The following is a 25,513-nucleotide window of genomic DNA, read 5'->3' on the forward strand; positions in this document are numbered from 1 at the left end:
GTGAGCCCAAAGGAATATACTGGTGGAATGGCCAGGTGTAATGAGGTTGTAGAGTTTATATGACCGTCTGACCCATGTCAAAGGCCGCCTACCTTACCACATGTGAGGAGGAACGCACGTTTTCTTTGCAGTCGTAGATTTTCAGGGGGCACCCACCAGCTCAGGGTCTTTTTGCACATTGTGTTCTTTGCTCAAACATATACAGTGTACTTTTGCTCAAACATATACAGTGTACTATATCATGGAATTTCCAGAACAGGGAAAAACAAATTCATGTAATGTGGCAGCCATGTAAAAACTAGAAATTTGAACAATTGTTCATTGCTGGAAAGTAGAACGGTATTTTTTAGCCTCGTCCACACTTGTGGTGATCACAATGAACCCATTTGTCCCTTTAAACCTTTCTCAGTCAAACCCCGCCACCATCATGCCGCTTTTGTGTGTGTTTGTATTTGTGTGCATGCGCTCGCTGTGCTGTGAGATGACGCCACTGGGATTTCTCTTCCTGATGTGATTACTACTTCCTGTTTGGCTGCTGAGGAAGTGAAAGTTTCCTCTCTGGGCACATTAAATGTATATGCCTGTCTGTGTATGTCCACAGACGTGTGTGTATAATTTGTCTCATGAGATGTAATATACTAGTGTGTGTGTACAATATGTGCACACACACACACACACACACACACACACACGCGCGCACTCGCACTCGCATACACATACACATACACATACATAAAAAATATAATCATAAAAAATATAATAATATACACCCTCTACACACACACGTGCACAAATGCGCACACAGGTCTCCGGCCCCCTTTATCCAATCATTCAGCAGGACATTCCTGCACTGTGGAGTATACATTGGGTAGAGGGAGTTGGGGAGGGCAGTATGTATGAATCAGGTGTATTGTCCCGTAAAGATGGTGTTGGGGGTGTGCTCAGGAGATCTGAGTCCATAGGGACCCTCTCGCCAAAAGGCCCCAGAGGCCCTAGGCTGGGTGCTGATACTGCTGTAGGGCCTCCCTATGGGGCCTTTTATAAAAGAGATGGAAAATTGATATTGTGTTGAAAGCATAGCTTTTTTCAATGCTCTCGCAAGGTTCTTTCTTTTTTATGCTTGCCTCTTGGCCTCTGTCTCTTTGTATGTTTCTCTTTGTCCTTCTGTATGTCTATCCCTCCCTCCGTCTTTGTCAGGACATGTTTGGCCATCTTGGCTATTGGTTATCGTGTGTGATAGATTGCCATCAGTTATTGGGCCTCTTATGACTCCTCCTCTCTCTCTCTTTCTTACTCTCTTTCTCTCTTCCAGGCTCATAGATCTTTTACTCCTTCATTCATCCCTCTCTTCTCCCAGCCACCCTCTTTCTCTTTTCTTTCTTGAAAAAACTATTCACTCAAATGCGGCGGTATTCTGGACAACTCATATTTATGGGAAGTAAAGACATCGCAAGACATTGATTAACCACAATTATGTCTGCATCTTGTGACCACACTGAATGAACCAGGTGCAGGTGTTAAACCCATCCACTCTGTGATCTCCTCTATCTGTTCTCTCCACCCTTCTTCAGCTCTCACATCAACGGTAACCTTTTCTACCTTTGTCATCTTTCTCAGTCTCTTGTCTGTCGCCTTCTCCTTCTTTACCTTCTTTTTTATATCTAAGTGTGAATTGAATGGTCATTTCAATTTCTTGAAACATTTGGGGAATTATGTATCGAATACCACAAACTTGTCAGTCTCTCAATGCACACATTCAGACAAATATCGATAGTTGGAATGACTATGTTCAGGTATGGACTGTCGTGGCAGCCCGACTGCCCGTGTTGGAACGCCAACCAAACCCTTCAAATCCAGTCATTAAAGCGAGATGTGGAAAACGTTTGGGGAATTTTTAAAAGGTAAATCTTTTGGAACCGCTCCCCGTCCATTATGTCACCCTTTCACCTCTTCACCTCTCTCAACCCTTGTCATCCCTTCTTACCTCCCCGTGGGGTACATTCCTGTTTTTATGCCCCTACTACTACTACACACACACACGCGCACATGCACACGCACACAGACACACACCACAAACAAAGAAGCCAGTGACCCCCCTAGGGCTGGTGTTCATAACCTTTGACCTTTTGTTCAGTTCATGGTGCTTTACACAGCATCTGGTTGAATGACAGTGGTTGTTTCACACACACACACACACACACACACACACACACACACACACACACACACACACACACACACACACACACACACACACACACACACACACACACACACACACACATTTAACGCTTCTCCACCCTCGGTTTATTGTCTTCCACCCAGTCACGGTGCACTGGGGCAGACGTAATTGTGCTCCGTGTTGGCCGTGTTCCCAAGGTGTTCAATATTGAGACTCCACTTGACTGGCAAGACAGTGAGCTGGTTAGTTATATAGAAGGTCAGTGGAAGGGCACGTCATTCTTTAAAGAAGTAACTAGACCCCTCCCAAATCTCTCATCTGACTCACCTGAAGTTTAACTTCCTGGATGGTACTGTATGTTATCGGCAAACTGCATTGACGTTGGACTGAATTAGACTGCATTAGATGGCAGAACTGGCAGTATGCCCTTTAAAATGCCATCCTTCTTGGATGAACTGTCATTGGATTCCTGTAATCAATGAGGTGTGCATGATTTCTGTCTGTTTTTGTGGACTGCTGCAGCTGACTGCCGTCATGTGCATGGCAAATTCCTTTCAGAACTAGTAAAGATGTACTGTAGGCCTATTCTATTCTCACAGGAAAATATAAGAGTAGGTTTAAAAAAAGATTTAAAATATCTTTAGGGCTTTCCCTGCCGTTATTGATAGTCTAAGTGGAGATGGACAGGAAACAGGGAGAGAGAGATGGGGAGAGACATGCAGCAAAGATCGTGGGGAACTGGACTCGAACCCACGATGCGCTGCCTAAAACCAAGAGTAGGTTTTGTTAAACAGATTTTCAACTGCTTTACTGACTGCAGAGCTGCCGTACACCCACGTGCCCTCATTGCACAATACCTTCGTGCTTACAATCAATCTTACGTCAAAGTTGTGATTTATGATGTTAGCCTTTCATGCCCCCCCCCCCAGTGTTTTGTTCTGCCAATATTGGTGATATAGGAGGTGTCGATGCAAGCAATTAAACGTTTTGAGTTTTTTGGCATCATATTCTTTAACTATAATCATATGATGGACTTGGATAAGTCTGAAAGCATTATTTTACGTTGTTTCCAAGGTTCTGTATAGGGCTGTAGTACTCGAGACCGGTCTCGGTCTCGAGACCGGTCTCGAGACCGCTTTTTGATTTACTCGGTCTTGTCTCGGTCTCACCCATAGTTTGACTCGGTCTTGACTCGGTCTCGCCCATAATTTGACTCGGTCTTGACTCGGACTCGGACTAAGGGACTCGGGACTCTACCCCCACCGAGTCCACTCGAGTCCAAGACCAAGTCACTACAATGCAATGAAATAATTTTATTATACCCATATTATGAGGAGCCCATTCACATTAACATTATAAGAGAGCTGTCTGGCGCTTATGGACAGCTTTCTTGGAGCACATCATCTTGCAGCAGTTGACAGCGCAGCAGCAGCAGAACACCAGCAGTCCTGTCCCTCTAGTTTATATTCTTTTAAAATTATATCCACGAACAGGTGTTTATTTATTTATTGTGTGTTCACTGTGTAGCCTGTGGTTGTTTTAATCATTAGTCTCTAATCATCTAAAGATGAATAGAGACTGCTTTCAGTAAGGTTTCCTTGCGCACATTATACTGTGTCACTCACTGCAGTAAATATATCAGTCCAAGCAGCAAAACTAAAAACATTAATTAACATTAGATCCTGACCGATGCTGTCGTCGGCTTGTCTGGAGATATACCTACATGTAATGTACAAATCACTTAAATTATCTATTCTCTTGTAAGTTGTACCACATTGTGCGTAATTGCGCACAGGGAGACTGACCTCTTTCTGCTTTTCATATTAAGATCAATTCTATTTCTATAATTCTATCAATCCTATTATTTATTTCATACAATAAAACAAAACAATAAGTAGGCCTACATCCAGAAACATTTTCACCATGAATATAAAAGCATCAACCTGTATGCATGAGGCAAATACTCTGTAAAAGTAATTGAGCTGTGTTCAAACTGTTACTTGAGTAAAAGTATTGGCTTCAAAATATACTTAAAGTACCAAAAGTGAAAGTACTAAAATATTTGAAAATAGCCGATCTACAAGCTCACAATTGTGAGCTTGTAGATCTGCTATTTTCAAATAGTCTACTCTATGGTATAAAATATGGCTAAAGTGGTTAATATATTTTTATTATGTAATAATTTATATCTGCTGCAAACTACGTTTTCAAATAATTGTAGTCGAGTAAAAGTACAATATTTGCCTCTGATATGAGTAGAAGTAAAAGTATTGAAAATTGGAAATAATCCAGTAGTAAAAAAAAATACCTCAACATTGTACTTAAGTTGTACAGTACTTGAGTAAATGTACTTAATTACTTTATTATTATACTGCTGAGGAAGTGGACGGTGACTCACCACCAGCAGCGAAATGTCCTCGTCTCCTGTCCCGCTACAAAGCGCACAAGAAACGTAGCTCAACAACCCAGGATGCAAGTATTGCATCACAAGTCACCAAGTACTTTGATGCAATTGAGAACAATGATGCTGATGCACTTCTGGGTTGAAAACCAAGACAGATTCCCACAACTTGGCATTTTAGCGATGAAGGTTCTGTCAGTCCCTGCCTCCTCAGCACCGGTGGAGAGGATTTTTAGTGCAGGAGGACTTATTATGAGACCCCATCGTGCTAGTTTAGGTCACACCATGCTGCATTCTCTTGTGTTTTTGAAATGCAACCACACTTTGATTTAATTTTATGGCTACACATTCCAGTCAGGCAGTCGTGTTAAAGGTGATTTGTTTTTGTTTATTTTTTGTGGTTAAAATGAGCTTGTACAGCACAGTTGTGTTTAGCAAAAAGCATTGTGTTCTGGCTATGTTACTTACTTGTTATTTCAAATAAATATTTGAATGAATCAAACATTTTGTAATATTTTTACATAAAAGTGCCATGTACATTTATTTACACATAGTGACAATACACATTTTCACACATTATGCATACTTATTGAATAGAGCTCATTGTAGTAGGCCAGGCATACCTAATTTTGAGATTTTCCAAAGTCAGAAACATATAATTGCAGTGTTTCAGATCAAGATTGTTTTCTGTACCTATAAAAAATAAAAAAAAAATAAAAAAATTCTGGTCTCGGTCTTGACTCGGTCTCGCCCCCCGTCGGTCTCGGTCTTGACTTGGTCTCGCCCCCCGTCGGTCTCGGTCTTGACTCGGACTCGACCCCCTCCCTGGCCTCCCGGACTCGGTCTTGACTCGGACTCGCCCACCCTCGGACTTGGTACTGACTTGGACTCGCTTTAGGTGGTCTCGACTACAGCCCTAGTTCTGTATGGGGCCCTCTGATCCATTACAGGAGACAGACGTACAACCGGCACTTCAAAGCACCTGACCCTCTGCTTGTCACACAATGAGGCCTTATTAGAAAGCTGTGTTGGAGAGAACAAAGGAGGGCTAGGGAGGGAGGCAAGCAGGAAGAGAATGTGAAATATTTACAGTTGGACTCAGAGGCTTGGAGGACTTTATGGTCAGGCGTGTGTGCATGTGTTTAAATGAAAGTAAAACTTTCAGCAGTTTTGACATTTACTTCTACATAGTAGGAATATTCTACCATGACTGTCTTGTATGAAATTGACTTGTATGAAATTGTAAAGTCTCTGTGTTTCACAAAACACATTAAAGTTCCCAAACAAATTGCATTTTAATATTTTAAACCATAAGCTCTGCTGCACTTCCAAATAACAGTAGGCCAGTGAGTGAATTTAACTATGAGGGATCCTGAGGGGGCCTACGAAAATTTACTTTTCAACTTTGGAGTAACTTCCATCGATGATGATGGTGTTTGTTCCGGTTGTTAGAATGCTGGCTGGTCTTTTGTTATAGTCTAACCTCTCCTTATTTGTTTTTTTTTCTTCCACAGATGAACACGATGCAGTACAGAGGAAAACCTTCACAAAATGGATAAATGCACAGTTCTCCAAGGTAATCTAAAGCCTTTTACGGTTGTTACTGTCATTGTTTATACGGCATGGCTCTGTAGTTGATTTTTGCAAAACAATTTTTTTGACAGGACTCCTACAGATTTTGTCCAAACATCACGCAAATCGATACACAGTATGTCTATAGAGCGTCGCAGTTCCCGCCCACTTCCTGTTTTTTTTGGTGCCGGAAGAAAAAACTCAATGCATTTTTCCATTGACATTTCCAAAAATATTTATATCTATTAATTTAAGCCTCGAATCAAGCCATCATGACATGACATGAATCATGACCATAAACGTTTGATTCTGTGATTATTTTTTTTTGAAAACGGCAAAACAAAGGGTATTTATTAAATATAGTATATCATATAATTAAATATAAAATAAAAAAAAATTACAGAAAAAAACGTTTTATGGTCATGATTCATGTCAGATGGCTTGATTCGAGGCTTAAATTAATAGTTATAAATATTTTTGGAAATGTCAATGGAAAAATGCATTGAGTTTTTTCTTCCGGCACCAAAAAAAACAGGAAGTGGGCGGGAACTGCGACGCTCTATAGTCATTAAATAAAACGGGTCCTTCAAATTTTTCATATTCCATCCTGATTGGCTAAAATTGGGGTCCAAAGTTCTTCTCCGTTTTGAACAAAATGCCACAAATCATGAACACAGCGTGTGATTTCCGTGGAATTTTGCACGCACATTCCCACTAGGCAGAGGAAGAAATGCCATTTGAACATTTTCAAATCAGCCTCATGGTGGCGCTATAACAGGCCGATTTGTGTTTTTACCTACAACTGCACCGATCTGTGTAAAACTTTGTATGTGCACTCCCTAGAGGCCAAGGACAAATCTTTGGCCTGTATTTTTCACATCTGCCTTTTATAGCGCCACCAGGAGGCCGACTTATGTAAAACATTTTTTTTGTTATTACTCCTTCAGATTTTATCCAAATGTCACCCAAATCGGTACACATGATCTCTATAGTCATGTGATCAAGATAAATCTGACAGTGATCCTGATTGGCGTATTCTCAACATGGCCCACAATAACCTACCTGACCTGACGGAGACCTGTGCTCCGAGGAGCACTTTTTCTTGTTGTACACTGTGCTGTTGTACACTGAGTATGATTTTCGTTTTCATGGGTAAGCATGTCGATGACAAAAAAAAAAAAAAAGTACCTGTGCTCTTAAAAGTAAAGAGCACAGGTCTCCACCAGGTCAGATAGGTTATTGTGGCCTCCTGGTGGCGCTATAATAGGCCAATGTGAAAAGGGTGCCATTTCTTCTTAGGCCTTTCACGGCAATCGGACACTGCATTCATGATTTGAGGCATTTTGTTCCAAAAATGTGTTTTACAAAAGTCAGCCTCCTGGTAGCGCTCTAAAAGGCAGATGTGAAAAATGCAGGGCAAAGGTTTTTCCTTGGCCTATAGGGATTGTGCGTGCAAAGTTTCACGCAGATCGGTGCTGTTATAGGTAGAAACGCGAATCGGCCTGTTATAGCGCCACCATGAGGTTGAAAATGTTCGAGTGGCATTTTTTCCTCGGCCTAGTGGGAATGTGCGCGCAAAATTTCACGGGAAATCACATGCTGCGTCAGGGTTTCCGCTAGGCATTTTTTGGGCCGGCCACCATGGCCGGCAGGATTATATTTTACCGGCCAAAGAATAAATTTACCGGCCATATTATAATTAACGTCACATGCGTGTTTGCACTGCTGTCATGCACCCAACTGATTGGGCTCATTACCTCGTTACGTTTGCTGCGCTTCTTTCCACTTTATCACAGATGCAATCTGTTCCTGTTTTTATAGATAACTAAATTATATGATCTACTATATCATGCAGAGATGTCGCTTGCCAAAAATGAAATGAATAAAGTGGGCATGAGTGAACTGCTGCGTGACGAATACCAAAACGTCCGCTCGCGGCGTCTCGCCCCAAAACACGGTCGCACTGGGGAAAATCCGGCGGTATTCGCCTGGTAGGGTATTCCTAAACAAACATATCAGTAAACTATGCCTAAACCTAACCTTATTCCTATCCTAATCTTAACCTCAGTAAAACTATACCTAATCCTAAACCTATTTCTACCCTTATCCTCAGTAAAACAAATACAAGAATACAAGAATACAAGAACCACTGGTCCGCCTGAACAATGGGGGTGAGGGTGTTTTGGGGCGAGTCCTAATAACCCTGCGGGCTGTGGTTTCCCTGCGCAACACCGTCGCACAGTATAAACAAATTAATATATATTTTGGGCTTTACATCGATTCCCATTCAACCTTGATATGCAAAAGTAGGTTTTGTTAACGTGAATTATATGTGTCATGATATATGTGGCCTTGCGTGAGGTTGATTACTTGCCTCTATAGTTGCTTTCACCAACTTTCACCACTGTATCCATTGCAGACAGACAGTCACTGTGCTTGCATAATATCCACGACCCACACAATTGGGTCCGGTTTGGTTCAGATTCTATCACCTCGGAAAATCCCGGTTCTGTTTATCAACACCCGAGCGAACCACTCTATCTAGTGTCTACTCAGTGCTGAAAGACACAACCGTGTCTCTCAGCTGTGCTGTGTTGTGTCTTATAAAAAATAGCAGACATACAAGCTCACAACGTGGCGCGTTGCGACGTGCTGTGAGCTTGTAGCTCTGATATTTTCAACGCGCGACACCATCGTACAACCAATAGGCTATTCTATAACTGCAGCGCAGAGCAGGCTGTCGGAATTAAACCACACAGTCAGATCATGATAAAAACTTTAAATGATTATGATTTTAATGGTTGTAGCCAACTACTTTATCCAAATAATAATATTAATAATAGGCTTAAATGATAAAATAGCCTAATAACAGCATTTTCCCAACCGGCCACGGTGGCCGGTGGTGTTTATATTTACCGGCCAATTAAAAATTTTACCGGTCAATGGCAGGTAAATACCGGCTAACGGAATCCCTGTGCTGCGTTGATGATTTGTGGCATATTGTTCAAAACGAACCAATCCTGCAAACTTTGGAAGGCAATCTTAGCCAATCAGGATGGAATATGGAAAATCGGACAGAACCGTGTTGATCACATGACTATAGAGATACTGTGTACCGATTTGCGTGATGTTTGGACAAAATCTGTAGGAGTGATATACATTTTTTTTTGTGCAAAAATCGGCCTCCTGGTGGCGCTATAACAGGCCAATCTGAAACATTTTGGGCAGAGTTTCGGCTTTGGCATCCAGGGAGTGTGTGTGCACAGTTTCGCAGTGACCGGGCCAACAGTGCCGGAGATTTTCTGTTCACAGACAGACACACACACACACACAGACGGACGGACGGACGGACGGACGGACGGACGGACGGACGGACGGGCAGGGCACAAAACATAGTCTCGGCCATTCCTTTCCGCCTGGCGGAGACAATTAACCTTGAACCTAGTAGGCGAGCTGTCTTTAAACTAGTCTGTCTGTCTGTCTGTGAGTCTCACAGCTGGACTGAACTGATCAGTGCCAAATGTCTTGTGCACACTTGCAGTAGGCCAAGGAAGTATCCCCTCCCCCCCACCTTTTACATTTTATTTTATAGTGGTCGGATCAGGGTGAAATCTTGCTGAAATATTGAGTCATATACGGTACGTCACTTAAATGAAACGTCTCAGCTAAAGCCACTCTGGAAAATGTTACTCTTATTCTAGAGGCTCTGAAAAGTGAGATAATGGTTTTGGTGTTTGAGGTGCTGCAGCTTGATTACACTGGGGAAAATACTGAGTGCTGGCTATTTCAGTCCTTAAAGTGTATTTTGTTGCGCTATTTTGGATGAAAGCCCTCCCCAGAGAACTTCACTGTTGCGTTTGACCTTAACTTCCCAGGCTACAGCGGCTGGCCATCTGTTGCTCATCACAATGAGGAGAACACACTTGCTGTCATTTCATGGATCCTCATGCGGATGTGCACACATATTGGAATACATTTTCATATTTCAAAATTTTAATTCTATATATTTATACTTAAAATTACATAAAGATGATACAGATGGAAAAGAGTGCAATGTGCCTTCATTCTGAAGTATTCCCATAATGAGAGCTTCCGCTAGGCTAGAGAACCAATGTTTTGTTTGTGTGTTCTTTTCCTTTTTTAACCCCCCACATTTATCCATCTTCCATTGCTCCCACGGACAAGCTATCTGAAGAAATATGTTAAATATGTACACATTTATTTCACTAATCGGTCTTACGTAAATATTATGTATGGGCTCTTTGGACAACACAACACTCCCTCACTGTATGTTGCCTTTTTAGCGCTGCTGCCCTTACTCCTTCTGTTTCAGTGCTTTGATAGCTCAAAATCACTCAGTTGTTACAGCGGAGGGGTTTGCACTACAGTGCATAGCAGTGGTGGCCATTCATTCATTTTTGATTGATTGATTGAATACTTTATTAACAGTTTGCAACAAAAGCACAGAAAGTACAGTTCTTTACAAAAGGAGCTAAAAGGATTAAGAAAGCACTATGGCTTGTTTCAATTTGGGGTCCTGTGTATTCAATTCATAGAGATTTCCAAAAATATTTATATCAATTATTTTAAGCCTGAATTGAAACCAAGCCATCCAGGCTCCTGGTGAATCATGATCATAAAACATTTGATTCTGTGTCAAAACATATTTGAATATTTAATTATATTATACTATAATTAATAAATACCCTTTGTTTTGTGGTTTTCAAATATGTTTTGACACAGAATCAAATGTTTTCATTTATGGTCATGATTCGCCAGGAGCCTGGATGGCTTGGTTCCAGGCTTAAAATAATTAATATAAATATTTTCGGAAATCTATATGGGAAAAATGAATGGGCTTTTGATCTGTGGCACCACAAATTGGCCGCCACTGCTATGCCCTGGCCCATTACTGTAAAATCTTGAGTGTTTAACTCTGATTGTGTACACAAATGTAAACACTCAGATAGTGTGTATGGACGTTTGGACAGGATAATTTCTTTCTTTCAGTTTTGCTTGTCTCTGTCAGACATGGCTTAACAGCAGGTCCGTAATGTGTTATACAGCTTTTATTTCATATTCTTTGAGAAAACAACTTTTATTACTCTGAACATTTTTATCAACGCATAAACGAAGGCACACACAATACATCTTAACTTGGTAGATAGTGTTGCAGTCAAAAGATTATGCCACTCGAAAGTATGATCCAAAAATATTTATTCACAAATTTGACAAAATATCTTTACTGTAGTAAAACTAGAACAAATGCAATAATATATTATACTGTATGTGTTATGATCTAATTGTTTGCAGAATTGCACCTGTTGCTAAACTTTATGTAAAATGGACAGCATGGGACTGGTTGCTTTGAGCTGTGAAAAATTTCCAGAATGTTTGCTTTCTGTAGTATTTAGCAGACATTTATATTTCTATAAGGGTGCCATAAATGTGGTTGACCGATATGGGGTATTCAATGAAAGATGACGATATTTGGACGATATAATTTTCTTTCTTCTTGCCTCCGATAAAATACGAGTCACAAATTTACTGAAATTAACATTTTAAGTTTTTAACATAATGTTATCTACAAAAGCAGATCTGGACACTGTCTGCAGTGCACTTATTTTAAATTGAAAAAACTAAATAAACTACTAAAATAAATATCCAAGCTTAACTTAAAAAAAAAAAAAGATCAGCGTACATTAACACTAATTCACTGTATAATTTCATCTGTTTGCTTAAGCAGGTAGGCACTCTACTTGTACTGTATTTATTACAACTACATAAAATACAACTACAAACTTGTTTTTTAAAAGTTGCCTTTTGAGTGCAGGCGTGAGCCGATGCTGATTATTTGAAAAATGCCAGTTATCTCTATTAGCCCATCTCTGTTTTATCTTGAATTAATCTTCATATCTTGTTTTTTCCAATCAGACGGGGAAGACGCCCATCAGCGACATGTTTTCAGACCTGAGGGACGGACGCAAGCTGCTAGACCTGCTGGAGGGACTCACTGACAGCACCCTGGTAGGTTTGTGTGTGTGTGACGTGCATGTTACTAGGGCTGTCACGATTACAACATTTAACCATGTGCACGGAACAGCGAAGCCGTTTTTTGATTTCCCCAAATGTCAGCTGTTTATTCGCGTTTTTGTGTTCGCTGGCTCCCGGGTTGCCAAATCATGTGCGCATATCCCCCCACGGGTATGGTCTAGTGCAGTGTCTATCAACCTTTTTTGTGCCAAGGCATAGCCAAAAAATCCCAGGGCACACCTAGATATACAGTATATATATATATATATAATTATATATATATATATATATATATATATATATATATATATATATATATATATATATATATATACGGTATATCTATATACACACACTAGGGGTGTGCCGATACACTAATTTCACGAAATGATACGATACGATATTAGGCACACAACTTCAATACGATTTCGATACGATACGATACGCACTTTTTTATCATGAAAATATATGGGGGAGAAAAAAAGCAAATGCAAACAAATATTTCTGTTTTTGCATTATTCAGACATGCAAACTTGTAGCTTTTCAGCTTCCACTAGCCGTTTTGAATCCAAATAGGCAATAGTGTGACACCTGACCCGAAAAAAACCCAGCATTTTGTCACCCTTTTCACCTCGGGCTGTTTGCATGCCTGATTATTATTATTGTTGGGATTTTTTTTTTTTTTTTTTGATGATTTTTCAAACCTTCTTCAAACGGCGCGGCACACCTCAGCAGTAGCCCCGGCCCAAAATTGGGACGTTTGCCAGGGTTGATATACACTGGTCTAGTGTTACATAATTATTCAAAGTCATCAGTAACCATTGTATTGGCTAACGGCTCTATGTTTTGACCTGTGTTGACACATGCCCTAAAGCCCAGTCCACACCAATGATTTGTGATGCAACAAGTTGCATCCTGCAACCACTTGCGACCACTTGCTACAGAATCCCAAAACTGTGGCGACCTGCTCTGGGGCAATTCAGACCGCTGCCATTTCTATTGCGACCGTTTTGTTGCATCGCAAATCAGTGGCGTGGACTGGGCTTAAGATTTAGACCGTGAATGAGACCTTTTATATATTTATATTGTTTCATAAATAAAAATGAAGAATGGAGAGTTGGGGAGTGATAAGCGGCATTACTATCATTGCCTTATGTGGCTATACGATTGTGATTGCGTGTTTGTGTAGTGTGTAACGCACACTAACACACACACACACACACACACACACACACACACTCCTACACACATTTTTGCGTCATTTGGTATCTGCGTTTTATCACACTCACCTTTTACTGACCCTGTCATTCCCACCAATAGCGTATCTGCTTTCTAGCACCTGTAGCCTCACAGAGTGCCAGCCGTCTCATAATACACACACACACACACACACACACACACACACACACACACACACACACACACACACACACACACACACACACACACACACACACAGGCTCACAGGCTGACATACGGTATATACACGCACCCCTATGATACTAATTCTATAATTGGGCGCTAAAGTCTGGTAGTGGCATGTCTAGACTCCAAAGGATTTTCAGCCCCTGTTCAACGTGCCATTCTTTCTATAAGTTGCCCTGTGGAGGCTGGCGAAAGCTTAATGGGTCTGATGAATGTAGTGACCATGGCATGCTGACTGACAGCTTAGTTTGGCCCAAGTGAAGCTAAGTTCATTTTTTAACTGCTGCTTGTTGCTATCCCTCTGCATACTAGTCATTTCCTTCCAAAACGCAAAAGCTAAAATTATCCTCTGAAAAAAAATACTGAACCTGCTTTTAGCTGACTACTTGTGTGAAACCTTTCTCCCCAGACCAAAGAGCGAGGCTCCACCAGAGTGCACGCTCTGAACAACGTCAACAAAGTACTTCAAGTCCTGCATCAAAACAACGTGAGTGTGCACCGATCAGATCTCTTAGCTGTTTGTTTTGCTGTTTATGCATCATTTCATTCAGTGAGCAGATGCTGTCATCTTTTAAAATATGCTGGATTTAGCGTAGAGCTCATTTCCATCCGTCGTCCCCAAATCATTAAAACAAGGACAATACAAACATAACAAGAACAATAAAATACATGTCAAACTAAACATTCTATTATATAACACATCTTCTACCGTGTCCTTCTTGATTACACGCACACACACTGTCTCTCTCTCTTCCGCTCTGTAATTGTATGATAGCCTGTCAACATGCTTTGACCTTGGCAGTGGGAGGGAGATAAGGGGCACGGGGTCTTTGCAAGGGGAACAGCGTGGGCCATGTTGGGCCATGTATGCAAGACCTACGCTTTCCCACAAGGGCCAGTGAATGACCAACCACCAGTGTTTGCACCGTGTAATGCATGCTTGTATATATTTAGCCTATGCACTGTATGTCAATGCGCTGTGTGGACCTCTCGGCATGTTGAGAATGGGTGTTGTTGAGAATGGGTGATGTTGCAGTTGCGTCACCCTCCCAGCCACTTCCACATCTGCAAAGTTCAAGTGTGTGAAATCTGTGAATGTTAAGTGATTGTTGCCCAGTGACACCGCACGTTTCTTCTTTTGTTTCCCCAGGATGTCTGGGAAGCATTTGTATCTGATTTTCGAGGGATTTATTTCCTTTATTAGAAGCTTGGAGTTTTTCTGTGTGTGTGAGATGATGGTGCGTAGGTTGGGTGTGTGTGTGTGTGTGTGTGTGAGATGATGGTGCGCAGGTTGGGTGTGTGTGAGATGATGGTGCGCAGGTTGGGTGTGTGTGTACATGTGTGTGTGAGATGATGGTGCGCAAGTTGGGTGTTAGTGTGTGTGAGAGACGATGGCGCGCAGGTTAATTAATTAGACAAGCAGGGAGACAGAATTCACTTTGAACACTTTGAACACAACACTTGACCCCATGTTCCATATACTTATCACATTATAAAAGACACACACACACACACACACACACACACACACACACACACACACACACACACACACATCGGACACATTGCTGTGAGGTGCTGTTGGCTGATTGACATTTAAAGTAAAGCATCTTATTAACCATTCTGCAAACGTAACATTTAAACATGTTATTTTGTTACTATATAGATATCAAACAACATGAACATCAACTTGTAGGTATCATGAATGGTGTTTGCAAAACATTGCTCCATGGCTCCAATTCTGTGTCTGTCTCTCTCTCTCAGGTGGATTTGGTGAACATAGGGGGAACTGACATTGTGGATGGGAACCACAAATTGACCCTGGGCCTCATTTGGAGTATTATCCTTCACTGGCAGGTGAAAACGCATACATACATACATACATACACACACACACACGAGCACGCACGCACGCACGCACGCACGCACGCACGCACGCACGCACGCACGCACGCACACACACACATATGCACACGCACGCACACACCAAGACTCGCTGCTGTTTGCCTTGCCGGTGGACCTGCTGCCCAGCTATCAAAACAAAATAGGGTCTGATGAAAGGTGTGTACAGTATGTGTCAAACATACTGTGTTTATCTATGGCCATTGAAAGAGCTGACCTGTTGATAGTTTGAAACAAGAGTGTTGGTGAACATTTTCAATTGAATCCCTTTCATAAAATTAATGTTACAGTACTTTCTTGAAAGGGTTTGCATCATATTAGATTATTACATTATATTAAAGGACCATGCGGTATCAGTATGTCATTGTCCATTTACAGATTTGTCGTAAACATAGACTATTTTCTGATTTATATTTGCTTTATTTTTAGATTTTCATTCAAACTTGACGGAGCTTGACTGAATGATTCAATGAGTCAGTGTGAGCTAAACATCATTTGCACAGTTAATAAGTCTTGGATCACTATGCGCTGGTGGGTGAATGTTTAGTGTGCTTAACCTTAATGTTTACAACTGTTGTTGCAACATCTCTGATTCCAGCCCCCTCCCTCTGTCTAACCTCAGCTTCCTGTCTCCCTACAGTCTACACTTATACTATGGTATCTAATAAACCAGTAATTACCTAAAGAAGTCTTTTCTCAAGGGACTATATACAGCTAGACTTTTCTAATCAATTCGCGATGTAACTTTGACAAAGCATAATAACACAATGATCTTTAATATGTTGGATTTACCTACCTGAAGCAAGTTTCAAGTCTCTGCAAGTTGATTTTCATACTGTACTGAAATGAATGGAATCCAGCGGCTTCCTCCTAAATCAAATAAGCCACCGCAGCATGCATTAAAAAATTTCAGTAATGTCAAGTCGTAGTCTATAAGCTCAACATGCCAGACCACCAGTATGGTCCTAGGGCATGCTGTTACTGGTTCTAACATACAGGCCACGACCCCCCAAAATAATCACATTTGAACTGGGGACCCCTTACTCTGACAAGCACTTGGAATTGTAGGCATTACATTTAGTTTGACTCGGTTCCACAGATAAAAAAATAGCTAACTACAAGTTCACACAACGCGTTGTAGAGCTTGTAGATCGTCTATTTTCACAATGTTTGCCTATTACGTAAGATTTGACAATTTGGCCAATTTGGTATTAAAAAGGCTTTAAAAGTCATTAAATTGTACGTTTAGAAATGTGTAGAATGCAGATACCCTGTATACACTTATACTGTATGCTGTTGTATGCTGCTCCCCCAGTTTGGGAACCAGTGACCTATCCCATGGTACGTCTTCACACCTTGAATATGTGTGTATAAAGGTATAGCTGTTTGCTAATACCTGTGCATGATGTCTGTGTGTCTGTGTGTCTCCAGGTGAAAGACATAATGAAGAACATCATGTCGAACCTGCAGCAGACCAACAGTGAGAAGATCCTACTTAGCTGGGTGCGTCAGTGCAGCCGCTCCTACCCAGAAGTCAACGTGCTCAACTTCACCACCAGCTGGGCAGACGGTCTGGCCTTCAACGCCATTTTACACCGCTTCAGGTCCGTGGGGGTGGTGTGCGTGCACGTGGTAGTCCAGTGGTTCTCAAACACTTTCATGTGAAATTAATATGTATTTGGCCCCATTTACAAATCTTTTTGTGCCAGGGACCCCCCAGGGACCCCCCCCCCCATGTAAGATTTGTGGTGTTAAAATATAAATAAAAAGAATTCTTCACGACAGCTCCATATATGGGCACAAAAGCGGGCATGCCCATATATGGGCATATACTGATGACATCAGGGATCTACATATATAGGCTTAAAGGGACAATGACTGACAGATACTGAGATCTCCATATATGGGCATTAAAAGGGACATGGACTGACAGATACAGAGATCGCCATATATGGGCATTTTACTTGGATCGGTGGTGCAACGTAGGTGTAAGGGCCCGAACCTCAAGTTTTTTTTATAAAAATAGCCGTATATAGGGTTAAAGTGGTTAAATAGATTTCGATGCTACTGCATATTAACACATTTTTCTGAGGTTCCCCTGGAACCCCCTCAAGGACCCCTGGGGGTCCCTGGACCCCACTTTGAGAACCACTGCTAGTCAGTGAGAGGCTGATTGTTTCCGGCAAAGATTTACAAATCTTTTACCCCTATTTTTGACTTTTACTACTGAAAACGATGTCCAGCGAATGCACGTTTCAAGGTTGATAATGTTATCTCAGTATTCAAGGAAAAACACGTCGCAGCCCTAGTGTGTGTGTATCAGTCTGTGTGTGCGCATGCTCAATGCCTATATGAGGGAGGAGAGATCCATGCAATGTCACTGGGGAAAGGTCATGGTGGCCATTGACGGGGTCAGCGCACGCCCTGGCGTGTGTACACAGCCCCACTTTCTCTGTTTACGCCTGTCATGTCACCGCTCGCCCGCGCTGTTATGTGTGTCTTTGTCTTAACACACTTACTCACACACACACACACACACACACGCACACGTGCACATTTATATACAGGCCTGTAGGCAGTGCGAGAGGCCAGTGTTGGTTTAGACCTGGTCTAGGGTTTGGGTGCATCACTGAACAACACACACACACACACACACACGCACACACGCACACATTCCACACTCACTGGCCTCAATGCAAGCCCCTCCTCCCTACACCAGCAGTGAACGACAGCCTTCTGCTGTCAGTCCATAAAGCATATTTGAGTTTGTTTGAATGACCAATTGCCTGGTAATCTCATTTGTTTTTATTTTTCTTGTTTTTTTCCCTGCCTTTATTGATAGTATACAGTGGAGATAGACAGGAAACAGGGAGAGAGAGAAGGGGAAAGACACGCAGCAAAGGTCGTTGGGATCGGGAGTCGAACCCGCAACGCGCTGTCAGGCTGCATTAGAGCCTAAATGTGGTATGCGCCTGGACCGCTAGGCCAGCGGGCGCCCCGGTTATCTCACTTTTACAGGCAACTGGGGAACTCCAGTACATATATGCAGTAGAACTGTATGTATGTGCTGTAGAGTTCATGCTCACTCTTCTGAGTAAGCATGAGCTGAGTCAGAATGTAAAAGTTCCGTCATGCCAGAAAAAGGAGAAACTAACACCAGTTACAGACAGCTGGTCTCACTCGCGGCACAAGAAGGCCCTCATAGCCATCCTTATGGCCTGAGAGACAAATGGTAGAATGAACTAGCATACTTTGTCCTTGATGCACATACTGTATGGAGCTTGAATGCTCTATCCCTGAAGAGATCACAAAGGTGTTCTCTGGTCGAAACGGGGATGTCAAGTCAATCAATGTCCTGAGCGGTTTCAACTCAATTAGTACGGCTGACAATTTGGCCTTTGAAAATCTGGTCTCACCTGAGGAAGTTATGGGTTATCTCCTGAACTCTACAGTGGGCACTGCTCCTAGTGTTGCTGCTGATATGTATTATGTATTTTTACAGTATTTTTTACTGTACTGCCGTACCATTTTCAAACTTGTTTATAAAGTATTCAATCAATCAATCAAATCCTCGACCTGATGGGGTTACAATGCAAGACTCCAGTGGGGTCAAACTTGCTCATAATGTTCTCATCCTGGCTAGTGGCTGGTCATATTCCTCCCTCATTTGAAGGCAATGGAACGACGCTCATTCTGAAAGTTAATGAGGAATGTTGAGTTGAAAAAATATGTATTGATCAATATCAATAACTGGAGCCCTCTAACGAAACAGTTATGAGACTCTTCTCCAAGATGTTGACAAGAATTGAAAAGGCTTTGGAAGGGCCGCTGCCTAGCGACTCTTTATGTGTGTGACGAAGTGATCGTCATTTCAACTGTTAGACGATATACAACTTAAAAGAGCCCTAGCTGGATGCACATTCAGCTGACTCCGCTGACCTACATTGTGGCTTACACTGCTGCTTGGGGTGTGTGTGTGTGTGTGTGTGTGTGTGTGTGTGTGTGTGTGCGTGTGCGTTTGCGTGTGCGTTTGCGTGTGCGCACGTGTCTTCCTTCAGGCCCAACGTTTTCAGTTGGGACCATGTGGTCAGCCTGAGCCCTGTGGAAAGACTGGACCACGCCTTCACCGTAGCCAAAGACCAGCTGGCCATTGTGAGGCTACTGGATCCAGAAGGTACTGACTACTGACATTTCAAGATATTGAGGTAATGCTTAATTTATCCCTGAGTTACAGCTGCCAACATCAGGATAACAATACAGAACAGTGTTTACCACACATAGACAAGCTGAGGCGGTGTGCCACAGCTTACGTTTGGACCGCCTAAAAAAATTAAAAATATATTTGAAAATTTGGGTACGGTTTCAGCCCGATCCGTGTCCCATTGACTTCCATTCTAAAAAAGAAAGACATTTGGTGCTGATCGGTTCAGCGAGTTGCGAGATTAGCTCCAGTCAAACACAAATACACAGCAGATCTCAGCAGATCAGAAAATGGCAGATCTACAAGCTCAAAAATGCCTCGCACTGAGAATCATAATAAACGCATAATAAAATGGGCTGAACCTGCTCAAATTCTGTATGAATCTGGCTTTATTATAGTACTTATATTTGTAGTTTTCTGAGAGGACAAGTTGTGGTAGACGGCGGCTGCCTTCAGCAGTGGCCACCACCACCACCACCACCCAGGGTTGCCAGATCTGCTTATTATGATTTCCCTGCAAGATTTTATTTGAAAATAGCCGATCTACAAGCTCACAATGCGTCGCATCGCGACACATTGTGAGCTTGTAGATCTGCTATTTTCAAATAGCTGATGTATATGTTAAAGTGCACATGTGGCCCATAGTCGCTTCTTTTGGGCTGGTTTTCCTAGACCTGGTTGCTTGTTTCTCTCACAGAATCTGGCAACACTGCCACCACCACAGGTGGTGGTGGGATTTTTTTTTAATGGATTCCATGGACAAATATGGATTCCTGGTTGAGAGTGGTTAACATCACTGTGTATTCCAAAAATAAGGAGGACGGAGAGACTTTCACCCTTACAAAACATTGTCTCTCCATCTCTCTCAGACATTGCGGTGCAGTTGCCAGATAAGAAGTCCATCATCATGTATGTGACGTCGCTGTTCGCTGTCCTACCCAAAGACGTCACCATGGAGTCAATCAGAGAGGTCGAGACTCTGCCGCGCAGGTACAAAGTGGAGGCCGAGGACTCTGGCTCAGGCCTTAGCACTCAGGTAAAGTATACAACACGTTTAATAAATAGTAGAAATAGTAGTTAAAGGGATACTTCACTTTCGGGCCGGGGACACATTTAAAAAAAATATTAAAAATAAATGAAAAAAGTTATGGAAAATTCATGGCCCCCTCACACATTAGTAGGACACTGCGTGTCGTGAGGGGGCCATGAATTTTCCATAACTTTTTTCATTTATTTTTAATATTTTTTTTAAATGTGTCCCCGGCCCGAAAGTGAAGTATCCCTTTAATAACAGTTGTGATAAAGTACAATACAACACAATACAATTCAACACGGTACAAGACAATGCAGCAAGGGGTAGTTTGCAAAGGGTTTGTTCTACAGCTTTCCTCCATTTCTCCAGTTACTTATTATGAGGCCCCTACAGACTAGGGCTCAGTGGTGGAAAAAGTACTCAAATGTTTTACTTAAGTAAAAGTATCAATACTGCACTGTAGAAGTACTCTGTTACAAGTAAAAGTCCGGAATTCTAAATTTGCTTGAGTAAAAGTACAGAAGTATTGGCATCAAAATGTACTTAAAGTACCAAAAGTAAAAGTACAAAAATGTTTGAAAATAGCCGATCTACAAGCTCACAACGCGTCGCTTGTAGATCTGCTATTTTCAAATAGCCTATGTATAAAATAGGGCTAAAGTGGTTAATGTATGTTTCGTAATATCATAATTTATATCTGAAAAGTAACTAGTAACCAAAGTTTTCAAGTAATTGTAGTGGAGTAAAAGTACAATATGTGCCTCTGAGATGTAGTGAGTAGAAGTAAAAGTATTGGAAATTGGAAATACTCAAGTAAAGTACAAATACCTCAAAATTGGACTTAAAGGTATCATGACATTCATTTTCACTTTTTTTATTTTCAATGTTTTATTTGGGGTTTTATGACCTCAATTACACCCAAAAAACCTGAACTTAAAACATTCAGTGGATTTTCTGTGGTCTGGGGTTTTCTGAATAATTAGGCTGAAAAGTAATCTGAGCTTGGCCCTTCGACAGTGAGGTCACTGTCGAATAATCCCGCCCACTCTCCTCCTCGCCCCTCCCCTCCCCTATCCTTTCCTTTGGGGGGGGCGGAGCAGAGGCGATGATTGACAGGCAAAATCCCTCACCAGCGACACCCGCAGGCAAAGATTTATTTTTTCATTGCAGTTGAAAAGGCTTTAGAAATGTGAGAGAAAAACACCTGCCATTGATCACTGGAATGGAATTTTCACTTAAAACTTTTTGTACACTTTTGAAGGACCAGGACAAAGACTTTGAATGTGGTGTAAAAGTGAATGTCATTAAACCTTTAAGTACAGTACTTAAGTAAATGTACTTAGTTACTTTCCACCACTGCTAGGGCTGTGCGAAATGGACAAAATGAAATAATCACGATACCAAATGCTATATTGTCCAGCCCTTCTACAGACCCTACTGTGTGCTACCTAGAGGAAGCATGTAATTGTTGTACTTTAATGTGCAGGTTAGAATGAGTCTTCCACGTCGCCTCAGAACCGATTATCTACCTACCCTATCCTGTAGTGTGACAGGTTCACGAATAGAAACCAAATGGATCCGAGTCTCCTTGAATTCACAATGTAAACATCAAACTTGTGAGCTTGTAGATCTGCTGATTTTACTGTTATGTCCCAAAATAGGGACACCTAGTTAAGTGGTTAAACTGGCAATAGTCTTATTAATTTAATATTTGAATTAAAGTATTTTTATATACTGTAAATCTGTTTTATGAAACAATTTTAAATGTATTTATTTTTGGTCATTCTCCTTTCTAAATGTGTGCTTTAGAGTGCATCCAGCATAACCCTGCTAGCTCTGCTCATGAAAACACTGCAGGCACGGGCAAATGGGGAATGTACTGTAGAGCGGTGACTCACCCCTCTGACATGGGCAGGGGGGCGGGGGGTGAATGGTAATGGGTTTTGGGTGGATGAAAGTTGCATGTGTGGATTCTCTTAAGCGCTGTCATTGCCCTGCGTGCTAACAGTTTTTGGAAAAAAAAGAATCTAAACATTTTTTTTTTCAAGATTTTTCAAAAATAGTAGATCTAAAAGCTCATAGCGCGGCACTCGGTGAGCTTGTATATCTGCTATTTTTGAATAGCCAAAGAAATCTAAAGTGACACGGATGCGTTCCAGGTCATAATGGGTTAATGGGGAAAACCTAATTTTACATCTTCAGAAGAAATGTCTGTCACATACCGTACATATTTGCGCTGATCAGACATGTGACATCTGTGTCGCACGTCAGAATGTCGCCTTTCATCCGCTTGATGAAATTAGATTTTACTTTTCACGAACTTGACACGTTCATGTTTCATGATCTGCAAACAGCTTTACTTGAAGCTTGTCATATTTTGGACGTATTCCCCAAATTAGGTACTTATTACGACGGAATAAAAAGTGGAACCATTTAGAACACATTTTTAGTACATCTGTGCATGTCATGTGTGTTTTGGTGTGCACATGTCCTTGCTCGAGTGCCTGTGCACATATTGGATAAACATTTTTTCACCCCCATCTCCTCCTGCACTGCTCCATCTTTCAGCCATGCTTAGCCGTGGGGCAGCTCATCGCTGAAGTGTTTTTAATTCAACCAGAGTTGTTTCCCAGGTGGAAGTCAGAATGTCTCAAAACCTCCTCTTAAGTTTTTTTTATTGCGCTGCGGGCAAATGCTTCCCACGCCTTGGAAGGAGCGCTGGAAAAGACTAGCTTTTAGTTTTTCGCCCATTCTCTGATTGGCCGAATGAGGATTTACTTTCCTGGCACACTTCCTCTCCCCCATAGGAAGTGATGCGTAATACTGCTGGTAGGGCCAAGCGAAATAAAGGCCGTCTTTGTGTCTGATCGTGTGTGCTTTCCCTTCCATGACCACTTCACAATTATGCTTATGGACTTTGTACATCCAGAACGGTGTTCACTCGTCAACATTTGGCCCAATTGAGCAGGTTATATTTGGCTGCTGGCGTTCAAGTGGGAAGAGTATTTTGGATTTATTTATTTTAAAGAATATTGATCAGATATTTTGGTGCATGTGCCAGGAACACAGGAGCAGAGGGTTTCAATGCTGAGATGGAGCTGGTACATCATATGGTGATAATAAAGTGTTCTGTTGGGCCAGACCACAGCTATTTTATAGGCCTTCAAGTCAATAAATAGAGCCAGGCTGCAGTTTTCTCTACACCCAGCCCCCACCCTCTCTCTTTCTCTCTCTCTAAAACACGCACGCACGCACGTATGTGCGCGCGCACACACACACACACACACACACACACACACACACACACACACACACACACACACACACACACACACACACACACACACACAGCGCACACACACACACCCAAACTCACTCAAACACACTCACACTTTCTCTGCCTCCAACTTTATCTCACTTTTTCCTCACTCTTTCTGTTTTGACTCATTCTGTCTCTAACTCTCACGCTCTCTGTTTTCACTCATTCTCTCTCTCATGTGTGTGTGTGTGAGCGAGCTAATGCCTGACCTAGGCCTGTACTCTGCTAACAAAGAGTTCCAGAGATTTGTTGGGTGGTGTCCTCCAAAAATGTCTAAATGTCATGGAATATTTTCAACGAGTGACCTTTTCCCTAAGCTCCTTGCAACAGAGAGCCTAGGACTCATTTCAGCCCTGGAAAACAAAGGCCCATTTGACTCGTGCCAATCAGAACGTCTATTAGCATTTCTCTCATCTCTGCACTTGGCATGGCATGGCAACAGCAAATATCTTTATCTCCTCTTCATTTAATCTCGATGCAAATTTTGAGTTTGTTAACTTTTTTTATGTTTTTCCCTCAGAGAAATGGAAAAGATCTGTGTCATTTTCAGAAGACCTCATGTGTCCATGTAGCATGTACCAAGCCTGTATTTAGTTTCTCTTTCAAATGGATTGAGATTTAGTTCAAAGAGCACGCTGGGTGGCTCCTTTCACTGATGCTTAGATGAAGGATAAAGCAAAGTTGTTCCAAGCCCACAGCACTTAAGAGTACACTCCTCTGAATTTCACTTTTAGGTTTTAAGTTTACAGCACATGATATGAGAGACTTCACTTTATATAGCTTACTTTTTTTATTTTGTTATTCTTTTATTCTAACACTGGCACCTACTTGGCACTGATTTGCTATGTCTTTTAGCCTTGCTTGTTTCTCTTAAGCAACTACACCACTCATCACTGTGCGTGTTGAACCAGCCTCACCCAGGCTGCCACTATGTGTTTGTGCACTTCTGAGCTATTCCTGGAATGAGAGTTGACCTGCCCAGCCGGCCACAGGCACACCTCCCAGTGTCTGGTGCCTTTTAACATGCTATTTTCTTTTCGGGGCTGGGCAGAGCTCCCTGCCAAGTCCCAGGCCTCTACTAGATGTATGCTTCTAATTATAAATGTTTTTTATGAATTAGTTGGAGATGACAATCACAACGCAGCCTTTTGCATGGGTGTCTATAAGGCAGTCTGTTGTTTGTTTTGTTTTGGTGTACGCGTTAGGGCTAGGGCCATGTGAACATGAAGGTTACATCAGGGATGCATCACATCAGTCTGATTTGATTTAGTACAGTTTAAAATACAATACAAAATAAATGAAATACAATAAAAGGGTAAAAAATCACACCCAGTGTGAAGTGAGCGGTGCTATTTATGAGTTATTAATTTCATCATGCATCTCGGTAGCCAATCACAGCACGTCCTGCGAAGTGACGTGCTTACATTTTTTACATTATTATTAAT

General features: G+C 41.7%; 1 protein-coding gene across 13 annotated transcripts in view; it reads left to right on the top strand.

Moving 5' to 3' along the window:
* The window catches only part of utrn (utrophin), a gene marked incomplete at its 3' end in the record, with an annotated part of 232,858 nt that overhangs the window by 21,461 nt on the left and 185,884 nt on the right, over nucleotides 1–25,513 (top strand). For 12 of the 13 annotated variants that reach the window (XM_080452440.1, XM_080452443.1, XM_080452444.1 and 9 more), the window contains 7 exons: nucleotides 6,098–6,159; nucleotides 12,090–12,182; nucleotides 14,023–14,100; nucleotides 15,378–15,470; nucleotides 16,947–17,119; nucleotides 19,574–19,689; nucleotides 20,586–20,752. In XM_080452440.1, the coding sequence (XP_080308566.1) occupies nucleotides 6,098–6,159; nucleotides 12,090–12,182; nucleotides 14,023–14,100; nucleotides 15,378–15,470; nucleotides 16,947–17,119; nucleotides 19,574–19,689; nucleotides 20,586–20,752 (782 nt within the window). Of the gene's footprint in view, nucleotides 1–1,855; nucleotides 1,902–6,097; nucleotides 6,160–12,089; nucleotides 12,183–14,022; nucleotides 14,101–15,377; nucleotides 15,471–16,946; nucleotides 17,120–19,573; nucleotides 19,690–20,585; nucleotides 20,753–25,513 lie in introns of those variants that run through there. The other variant, XM_080452448.1, reaches the window with a different exon arrangement.

The sequence above is a fragment of the Gymnoscopelus braueri genome (assembly GCF_963280865.1).
Source record: "Gymnoscopelus braueri genome assembly, chromosome: 16".
In the NCBI taxonomy this organism is placed as follows: domain Eukaryota; kingdom Metazoa; phylum Chordata; class Actinopteri; order Myctophiformes; family Myctophidae; genus Gymnoscopelus; species Gymnoscopelus braueri.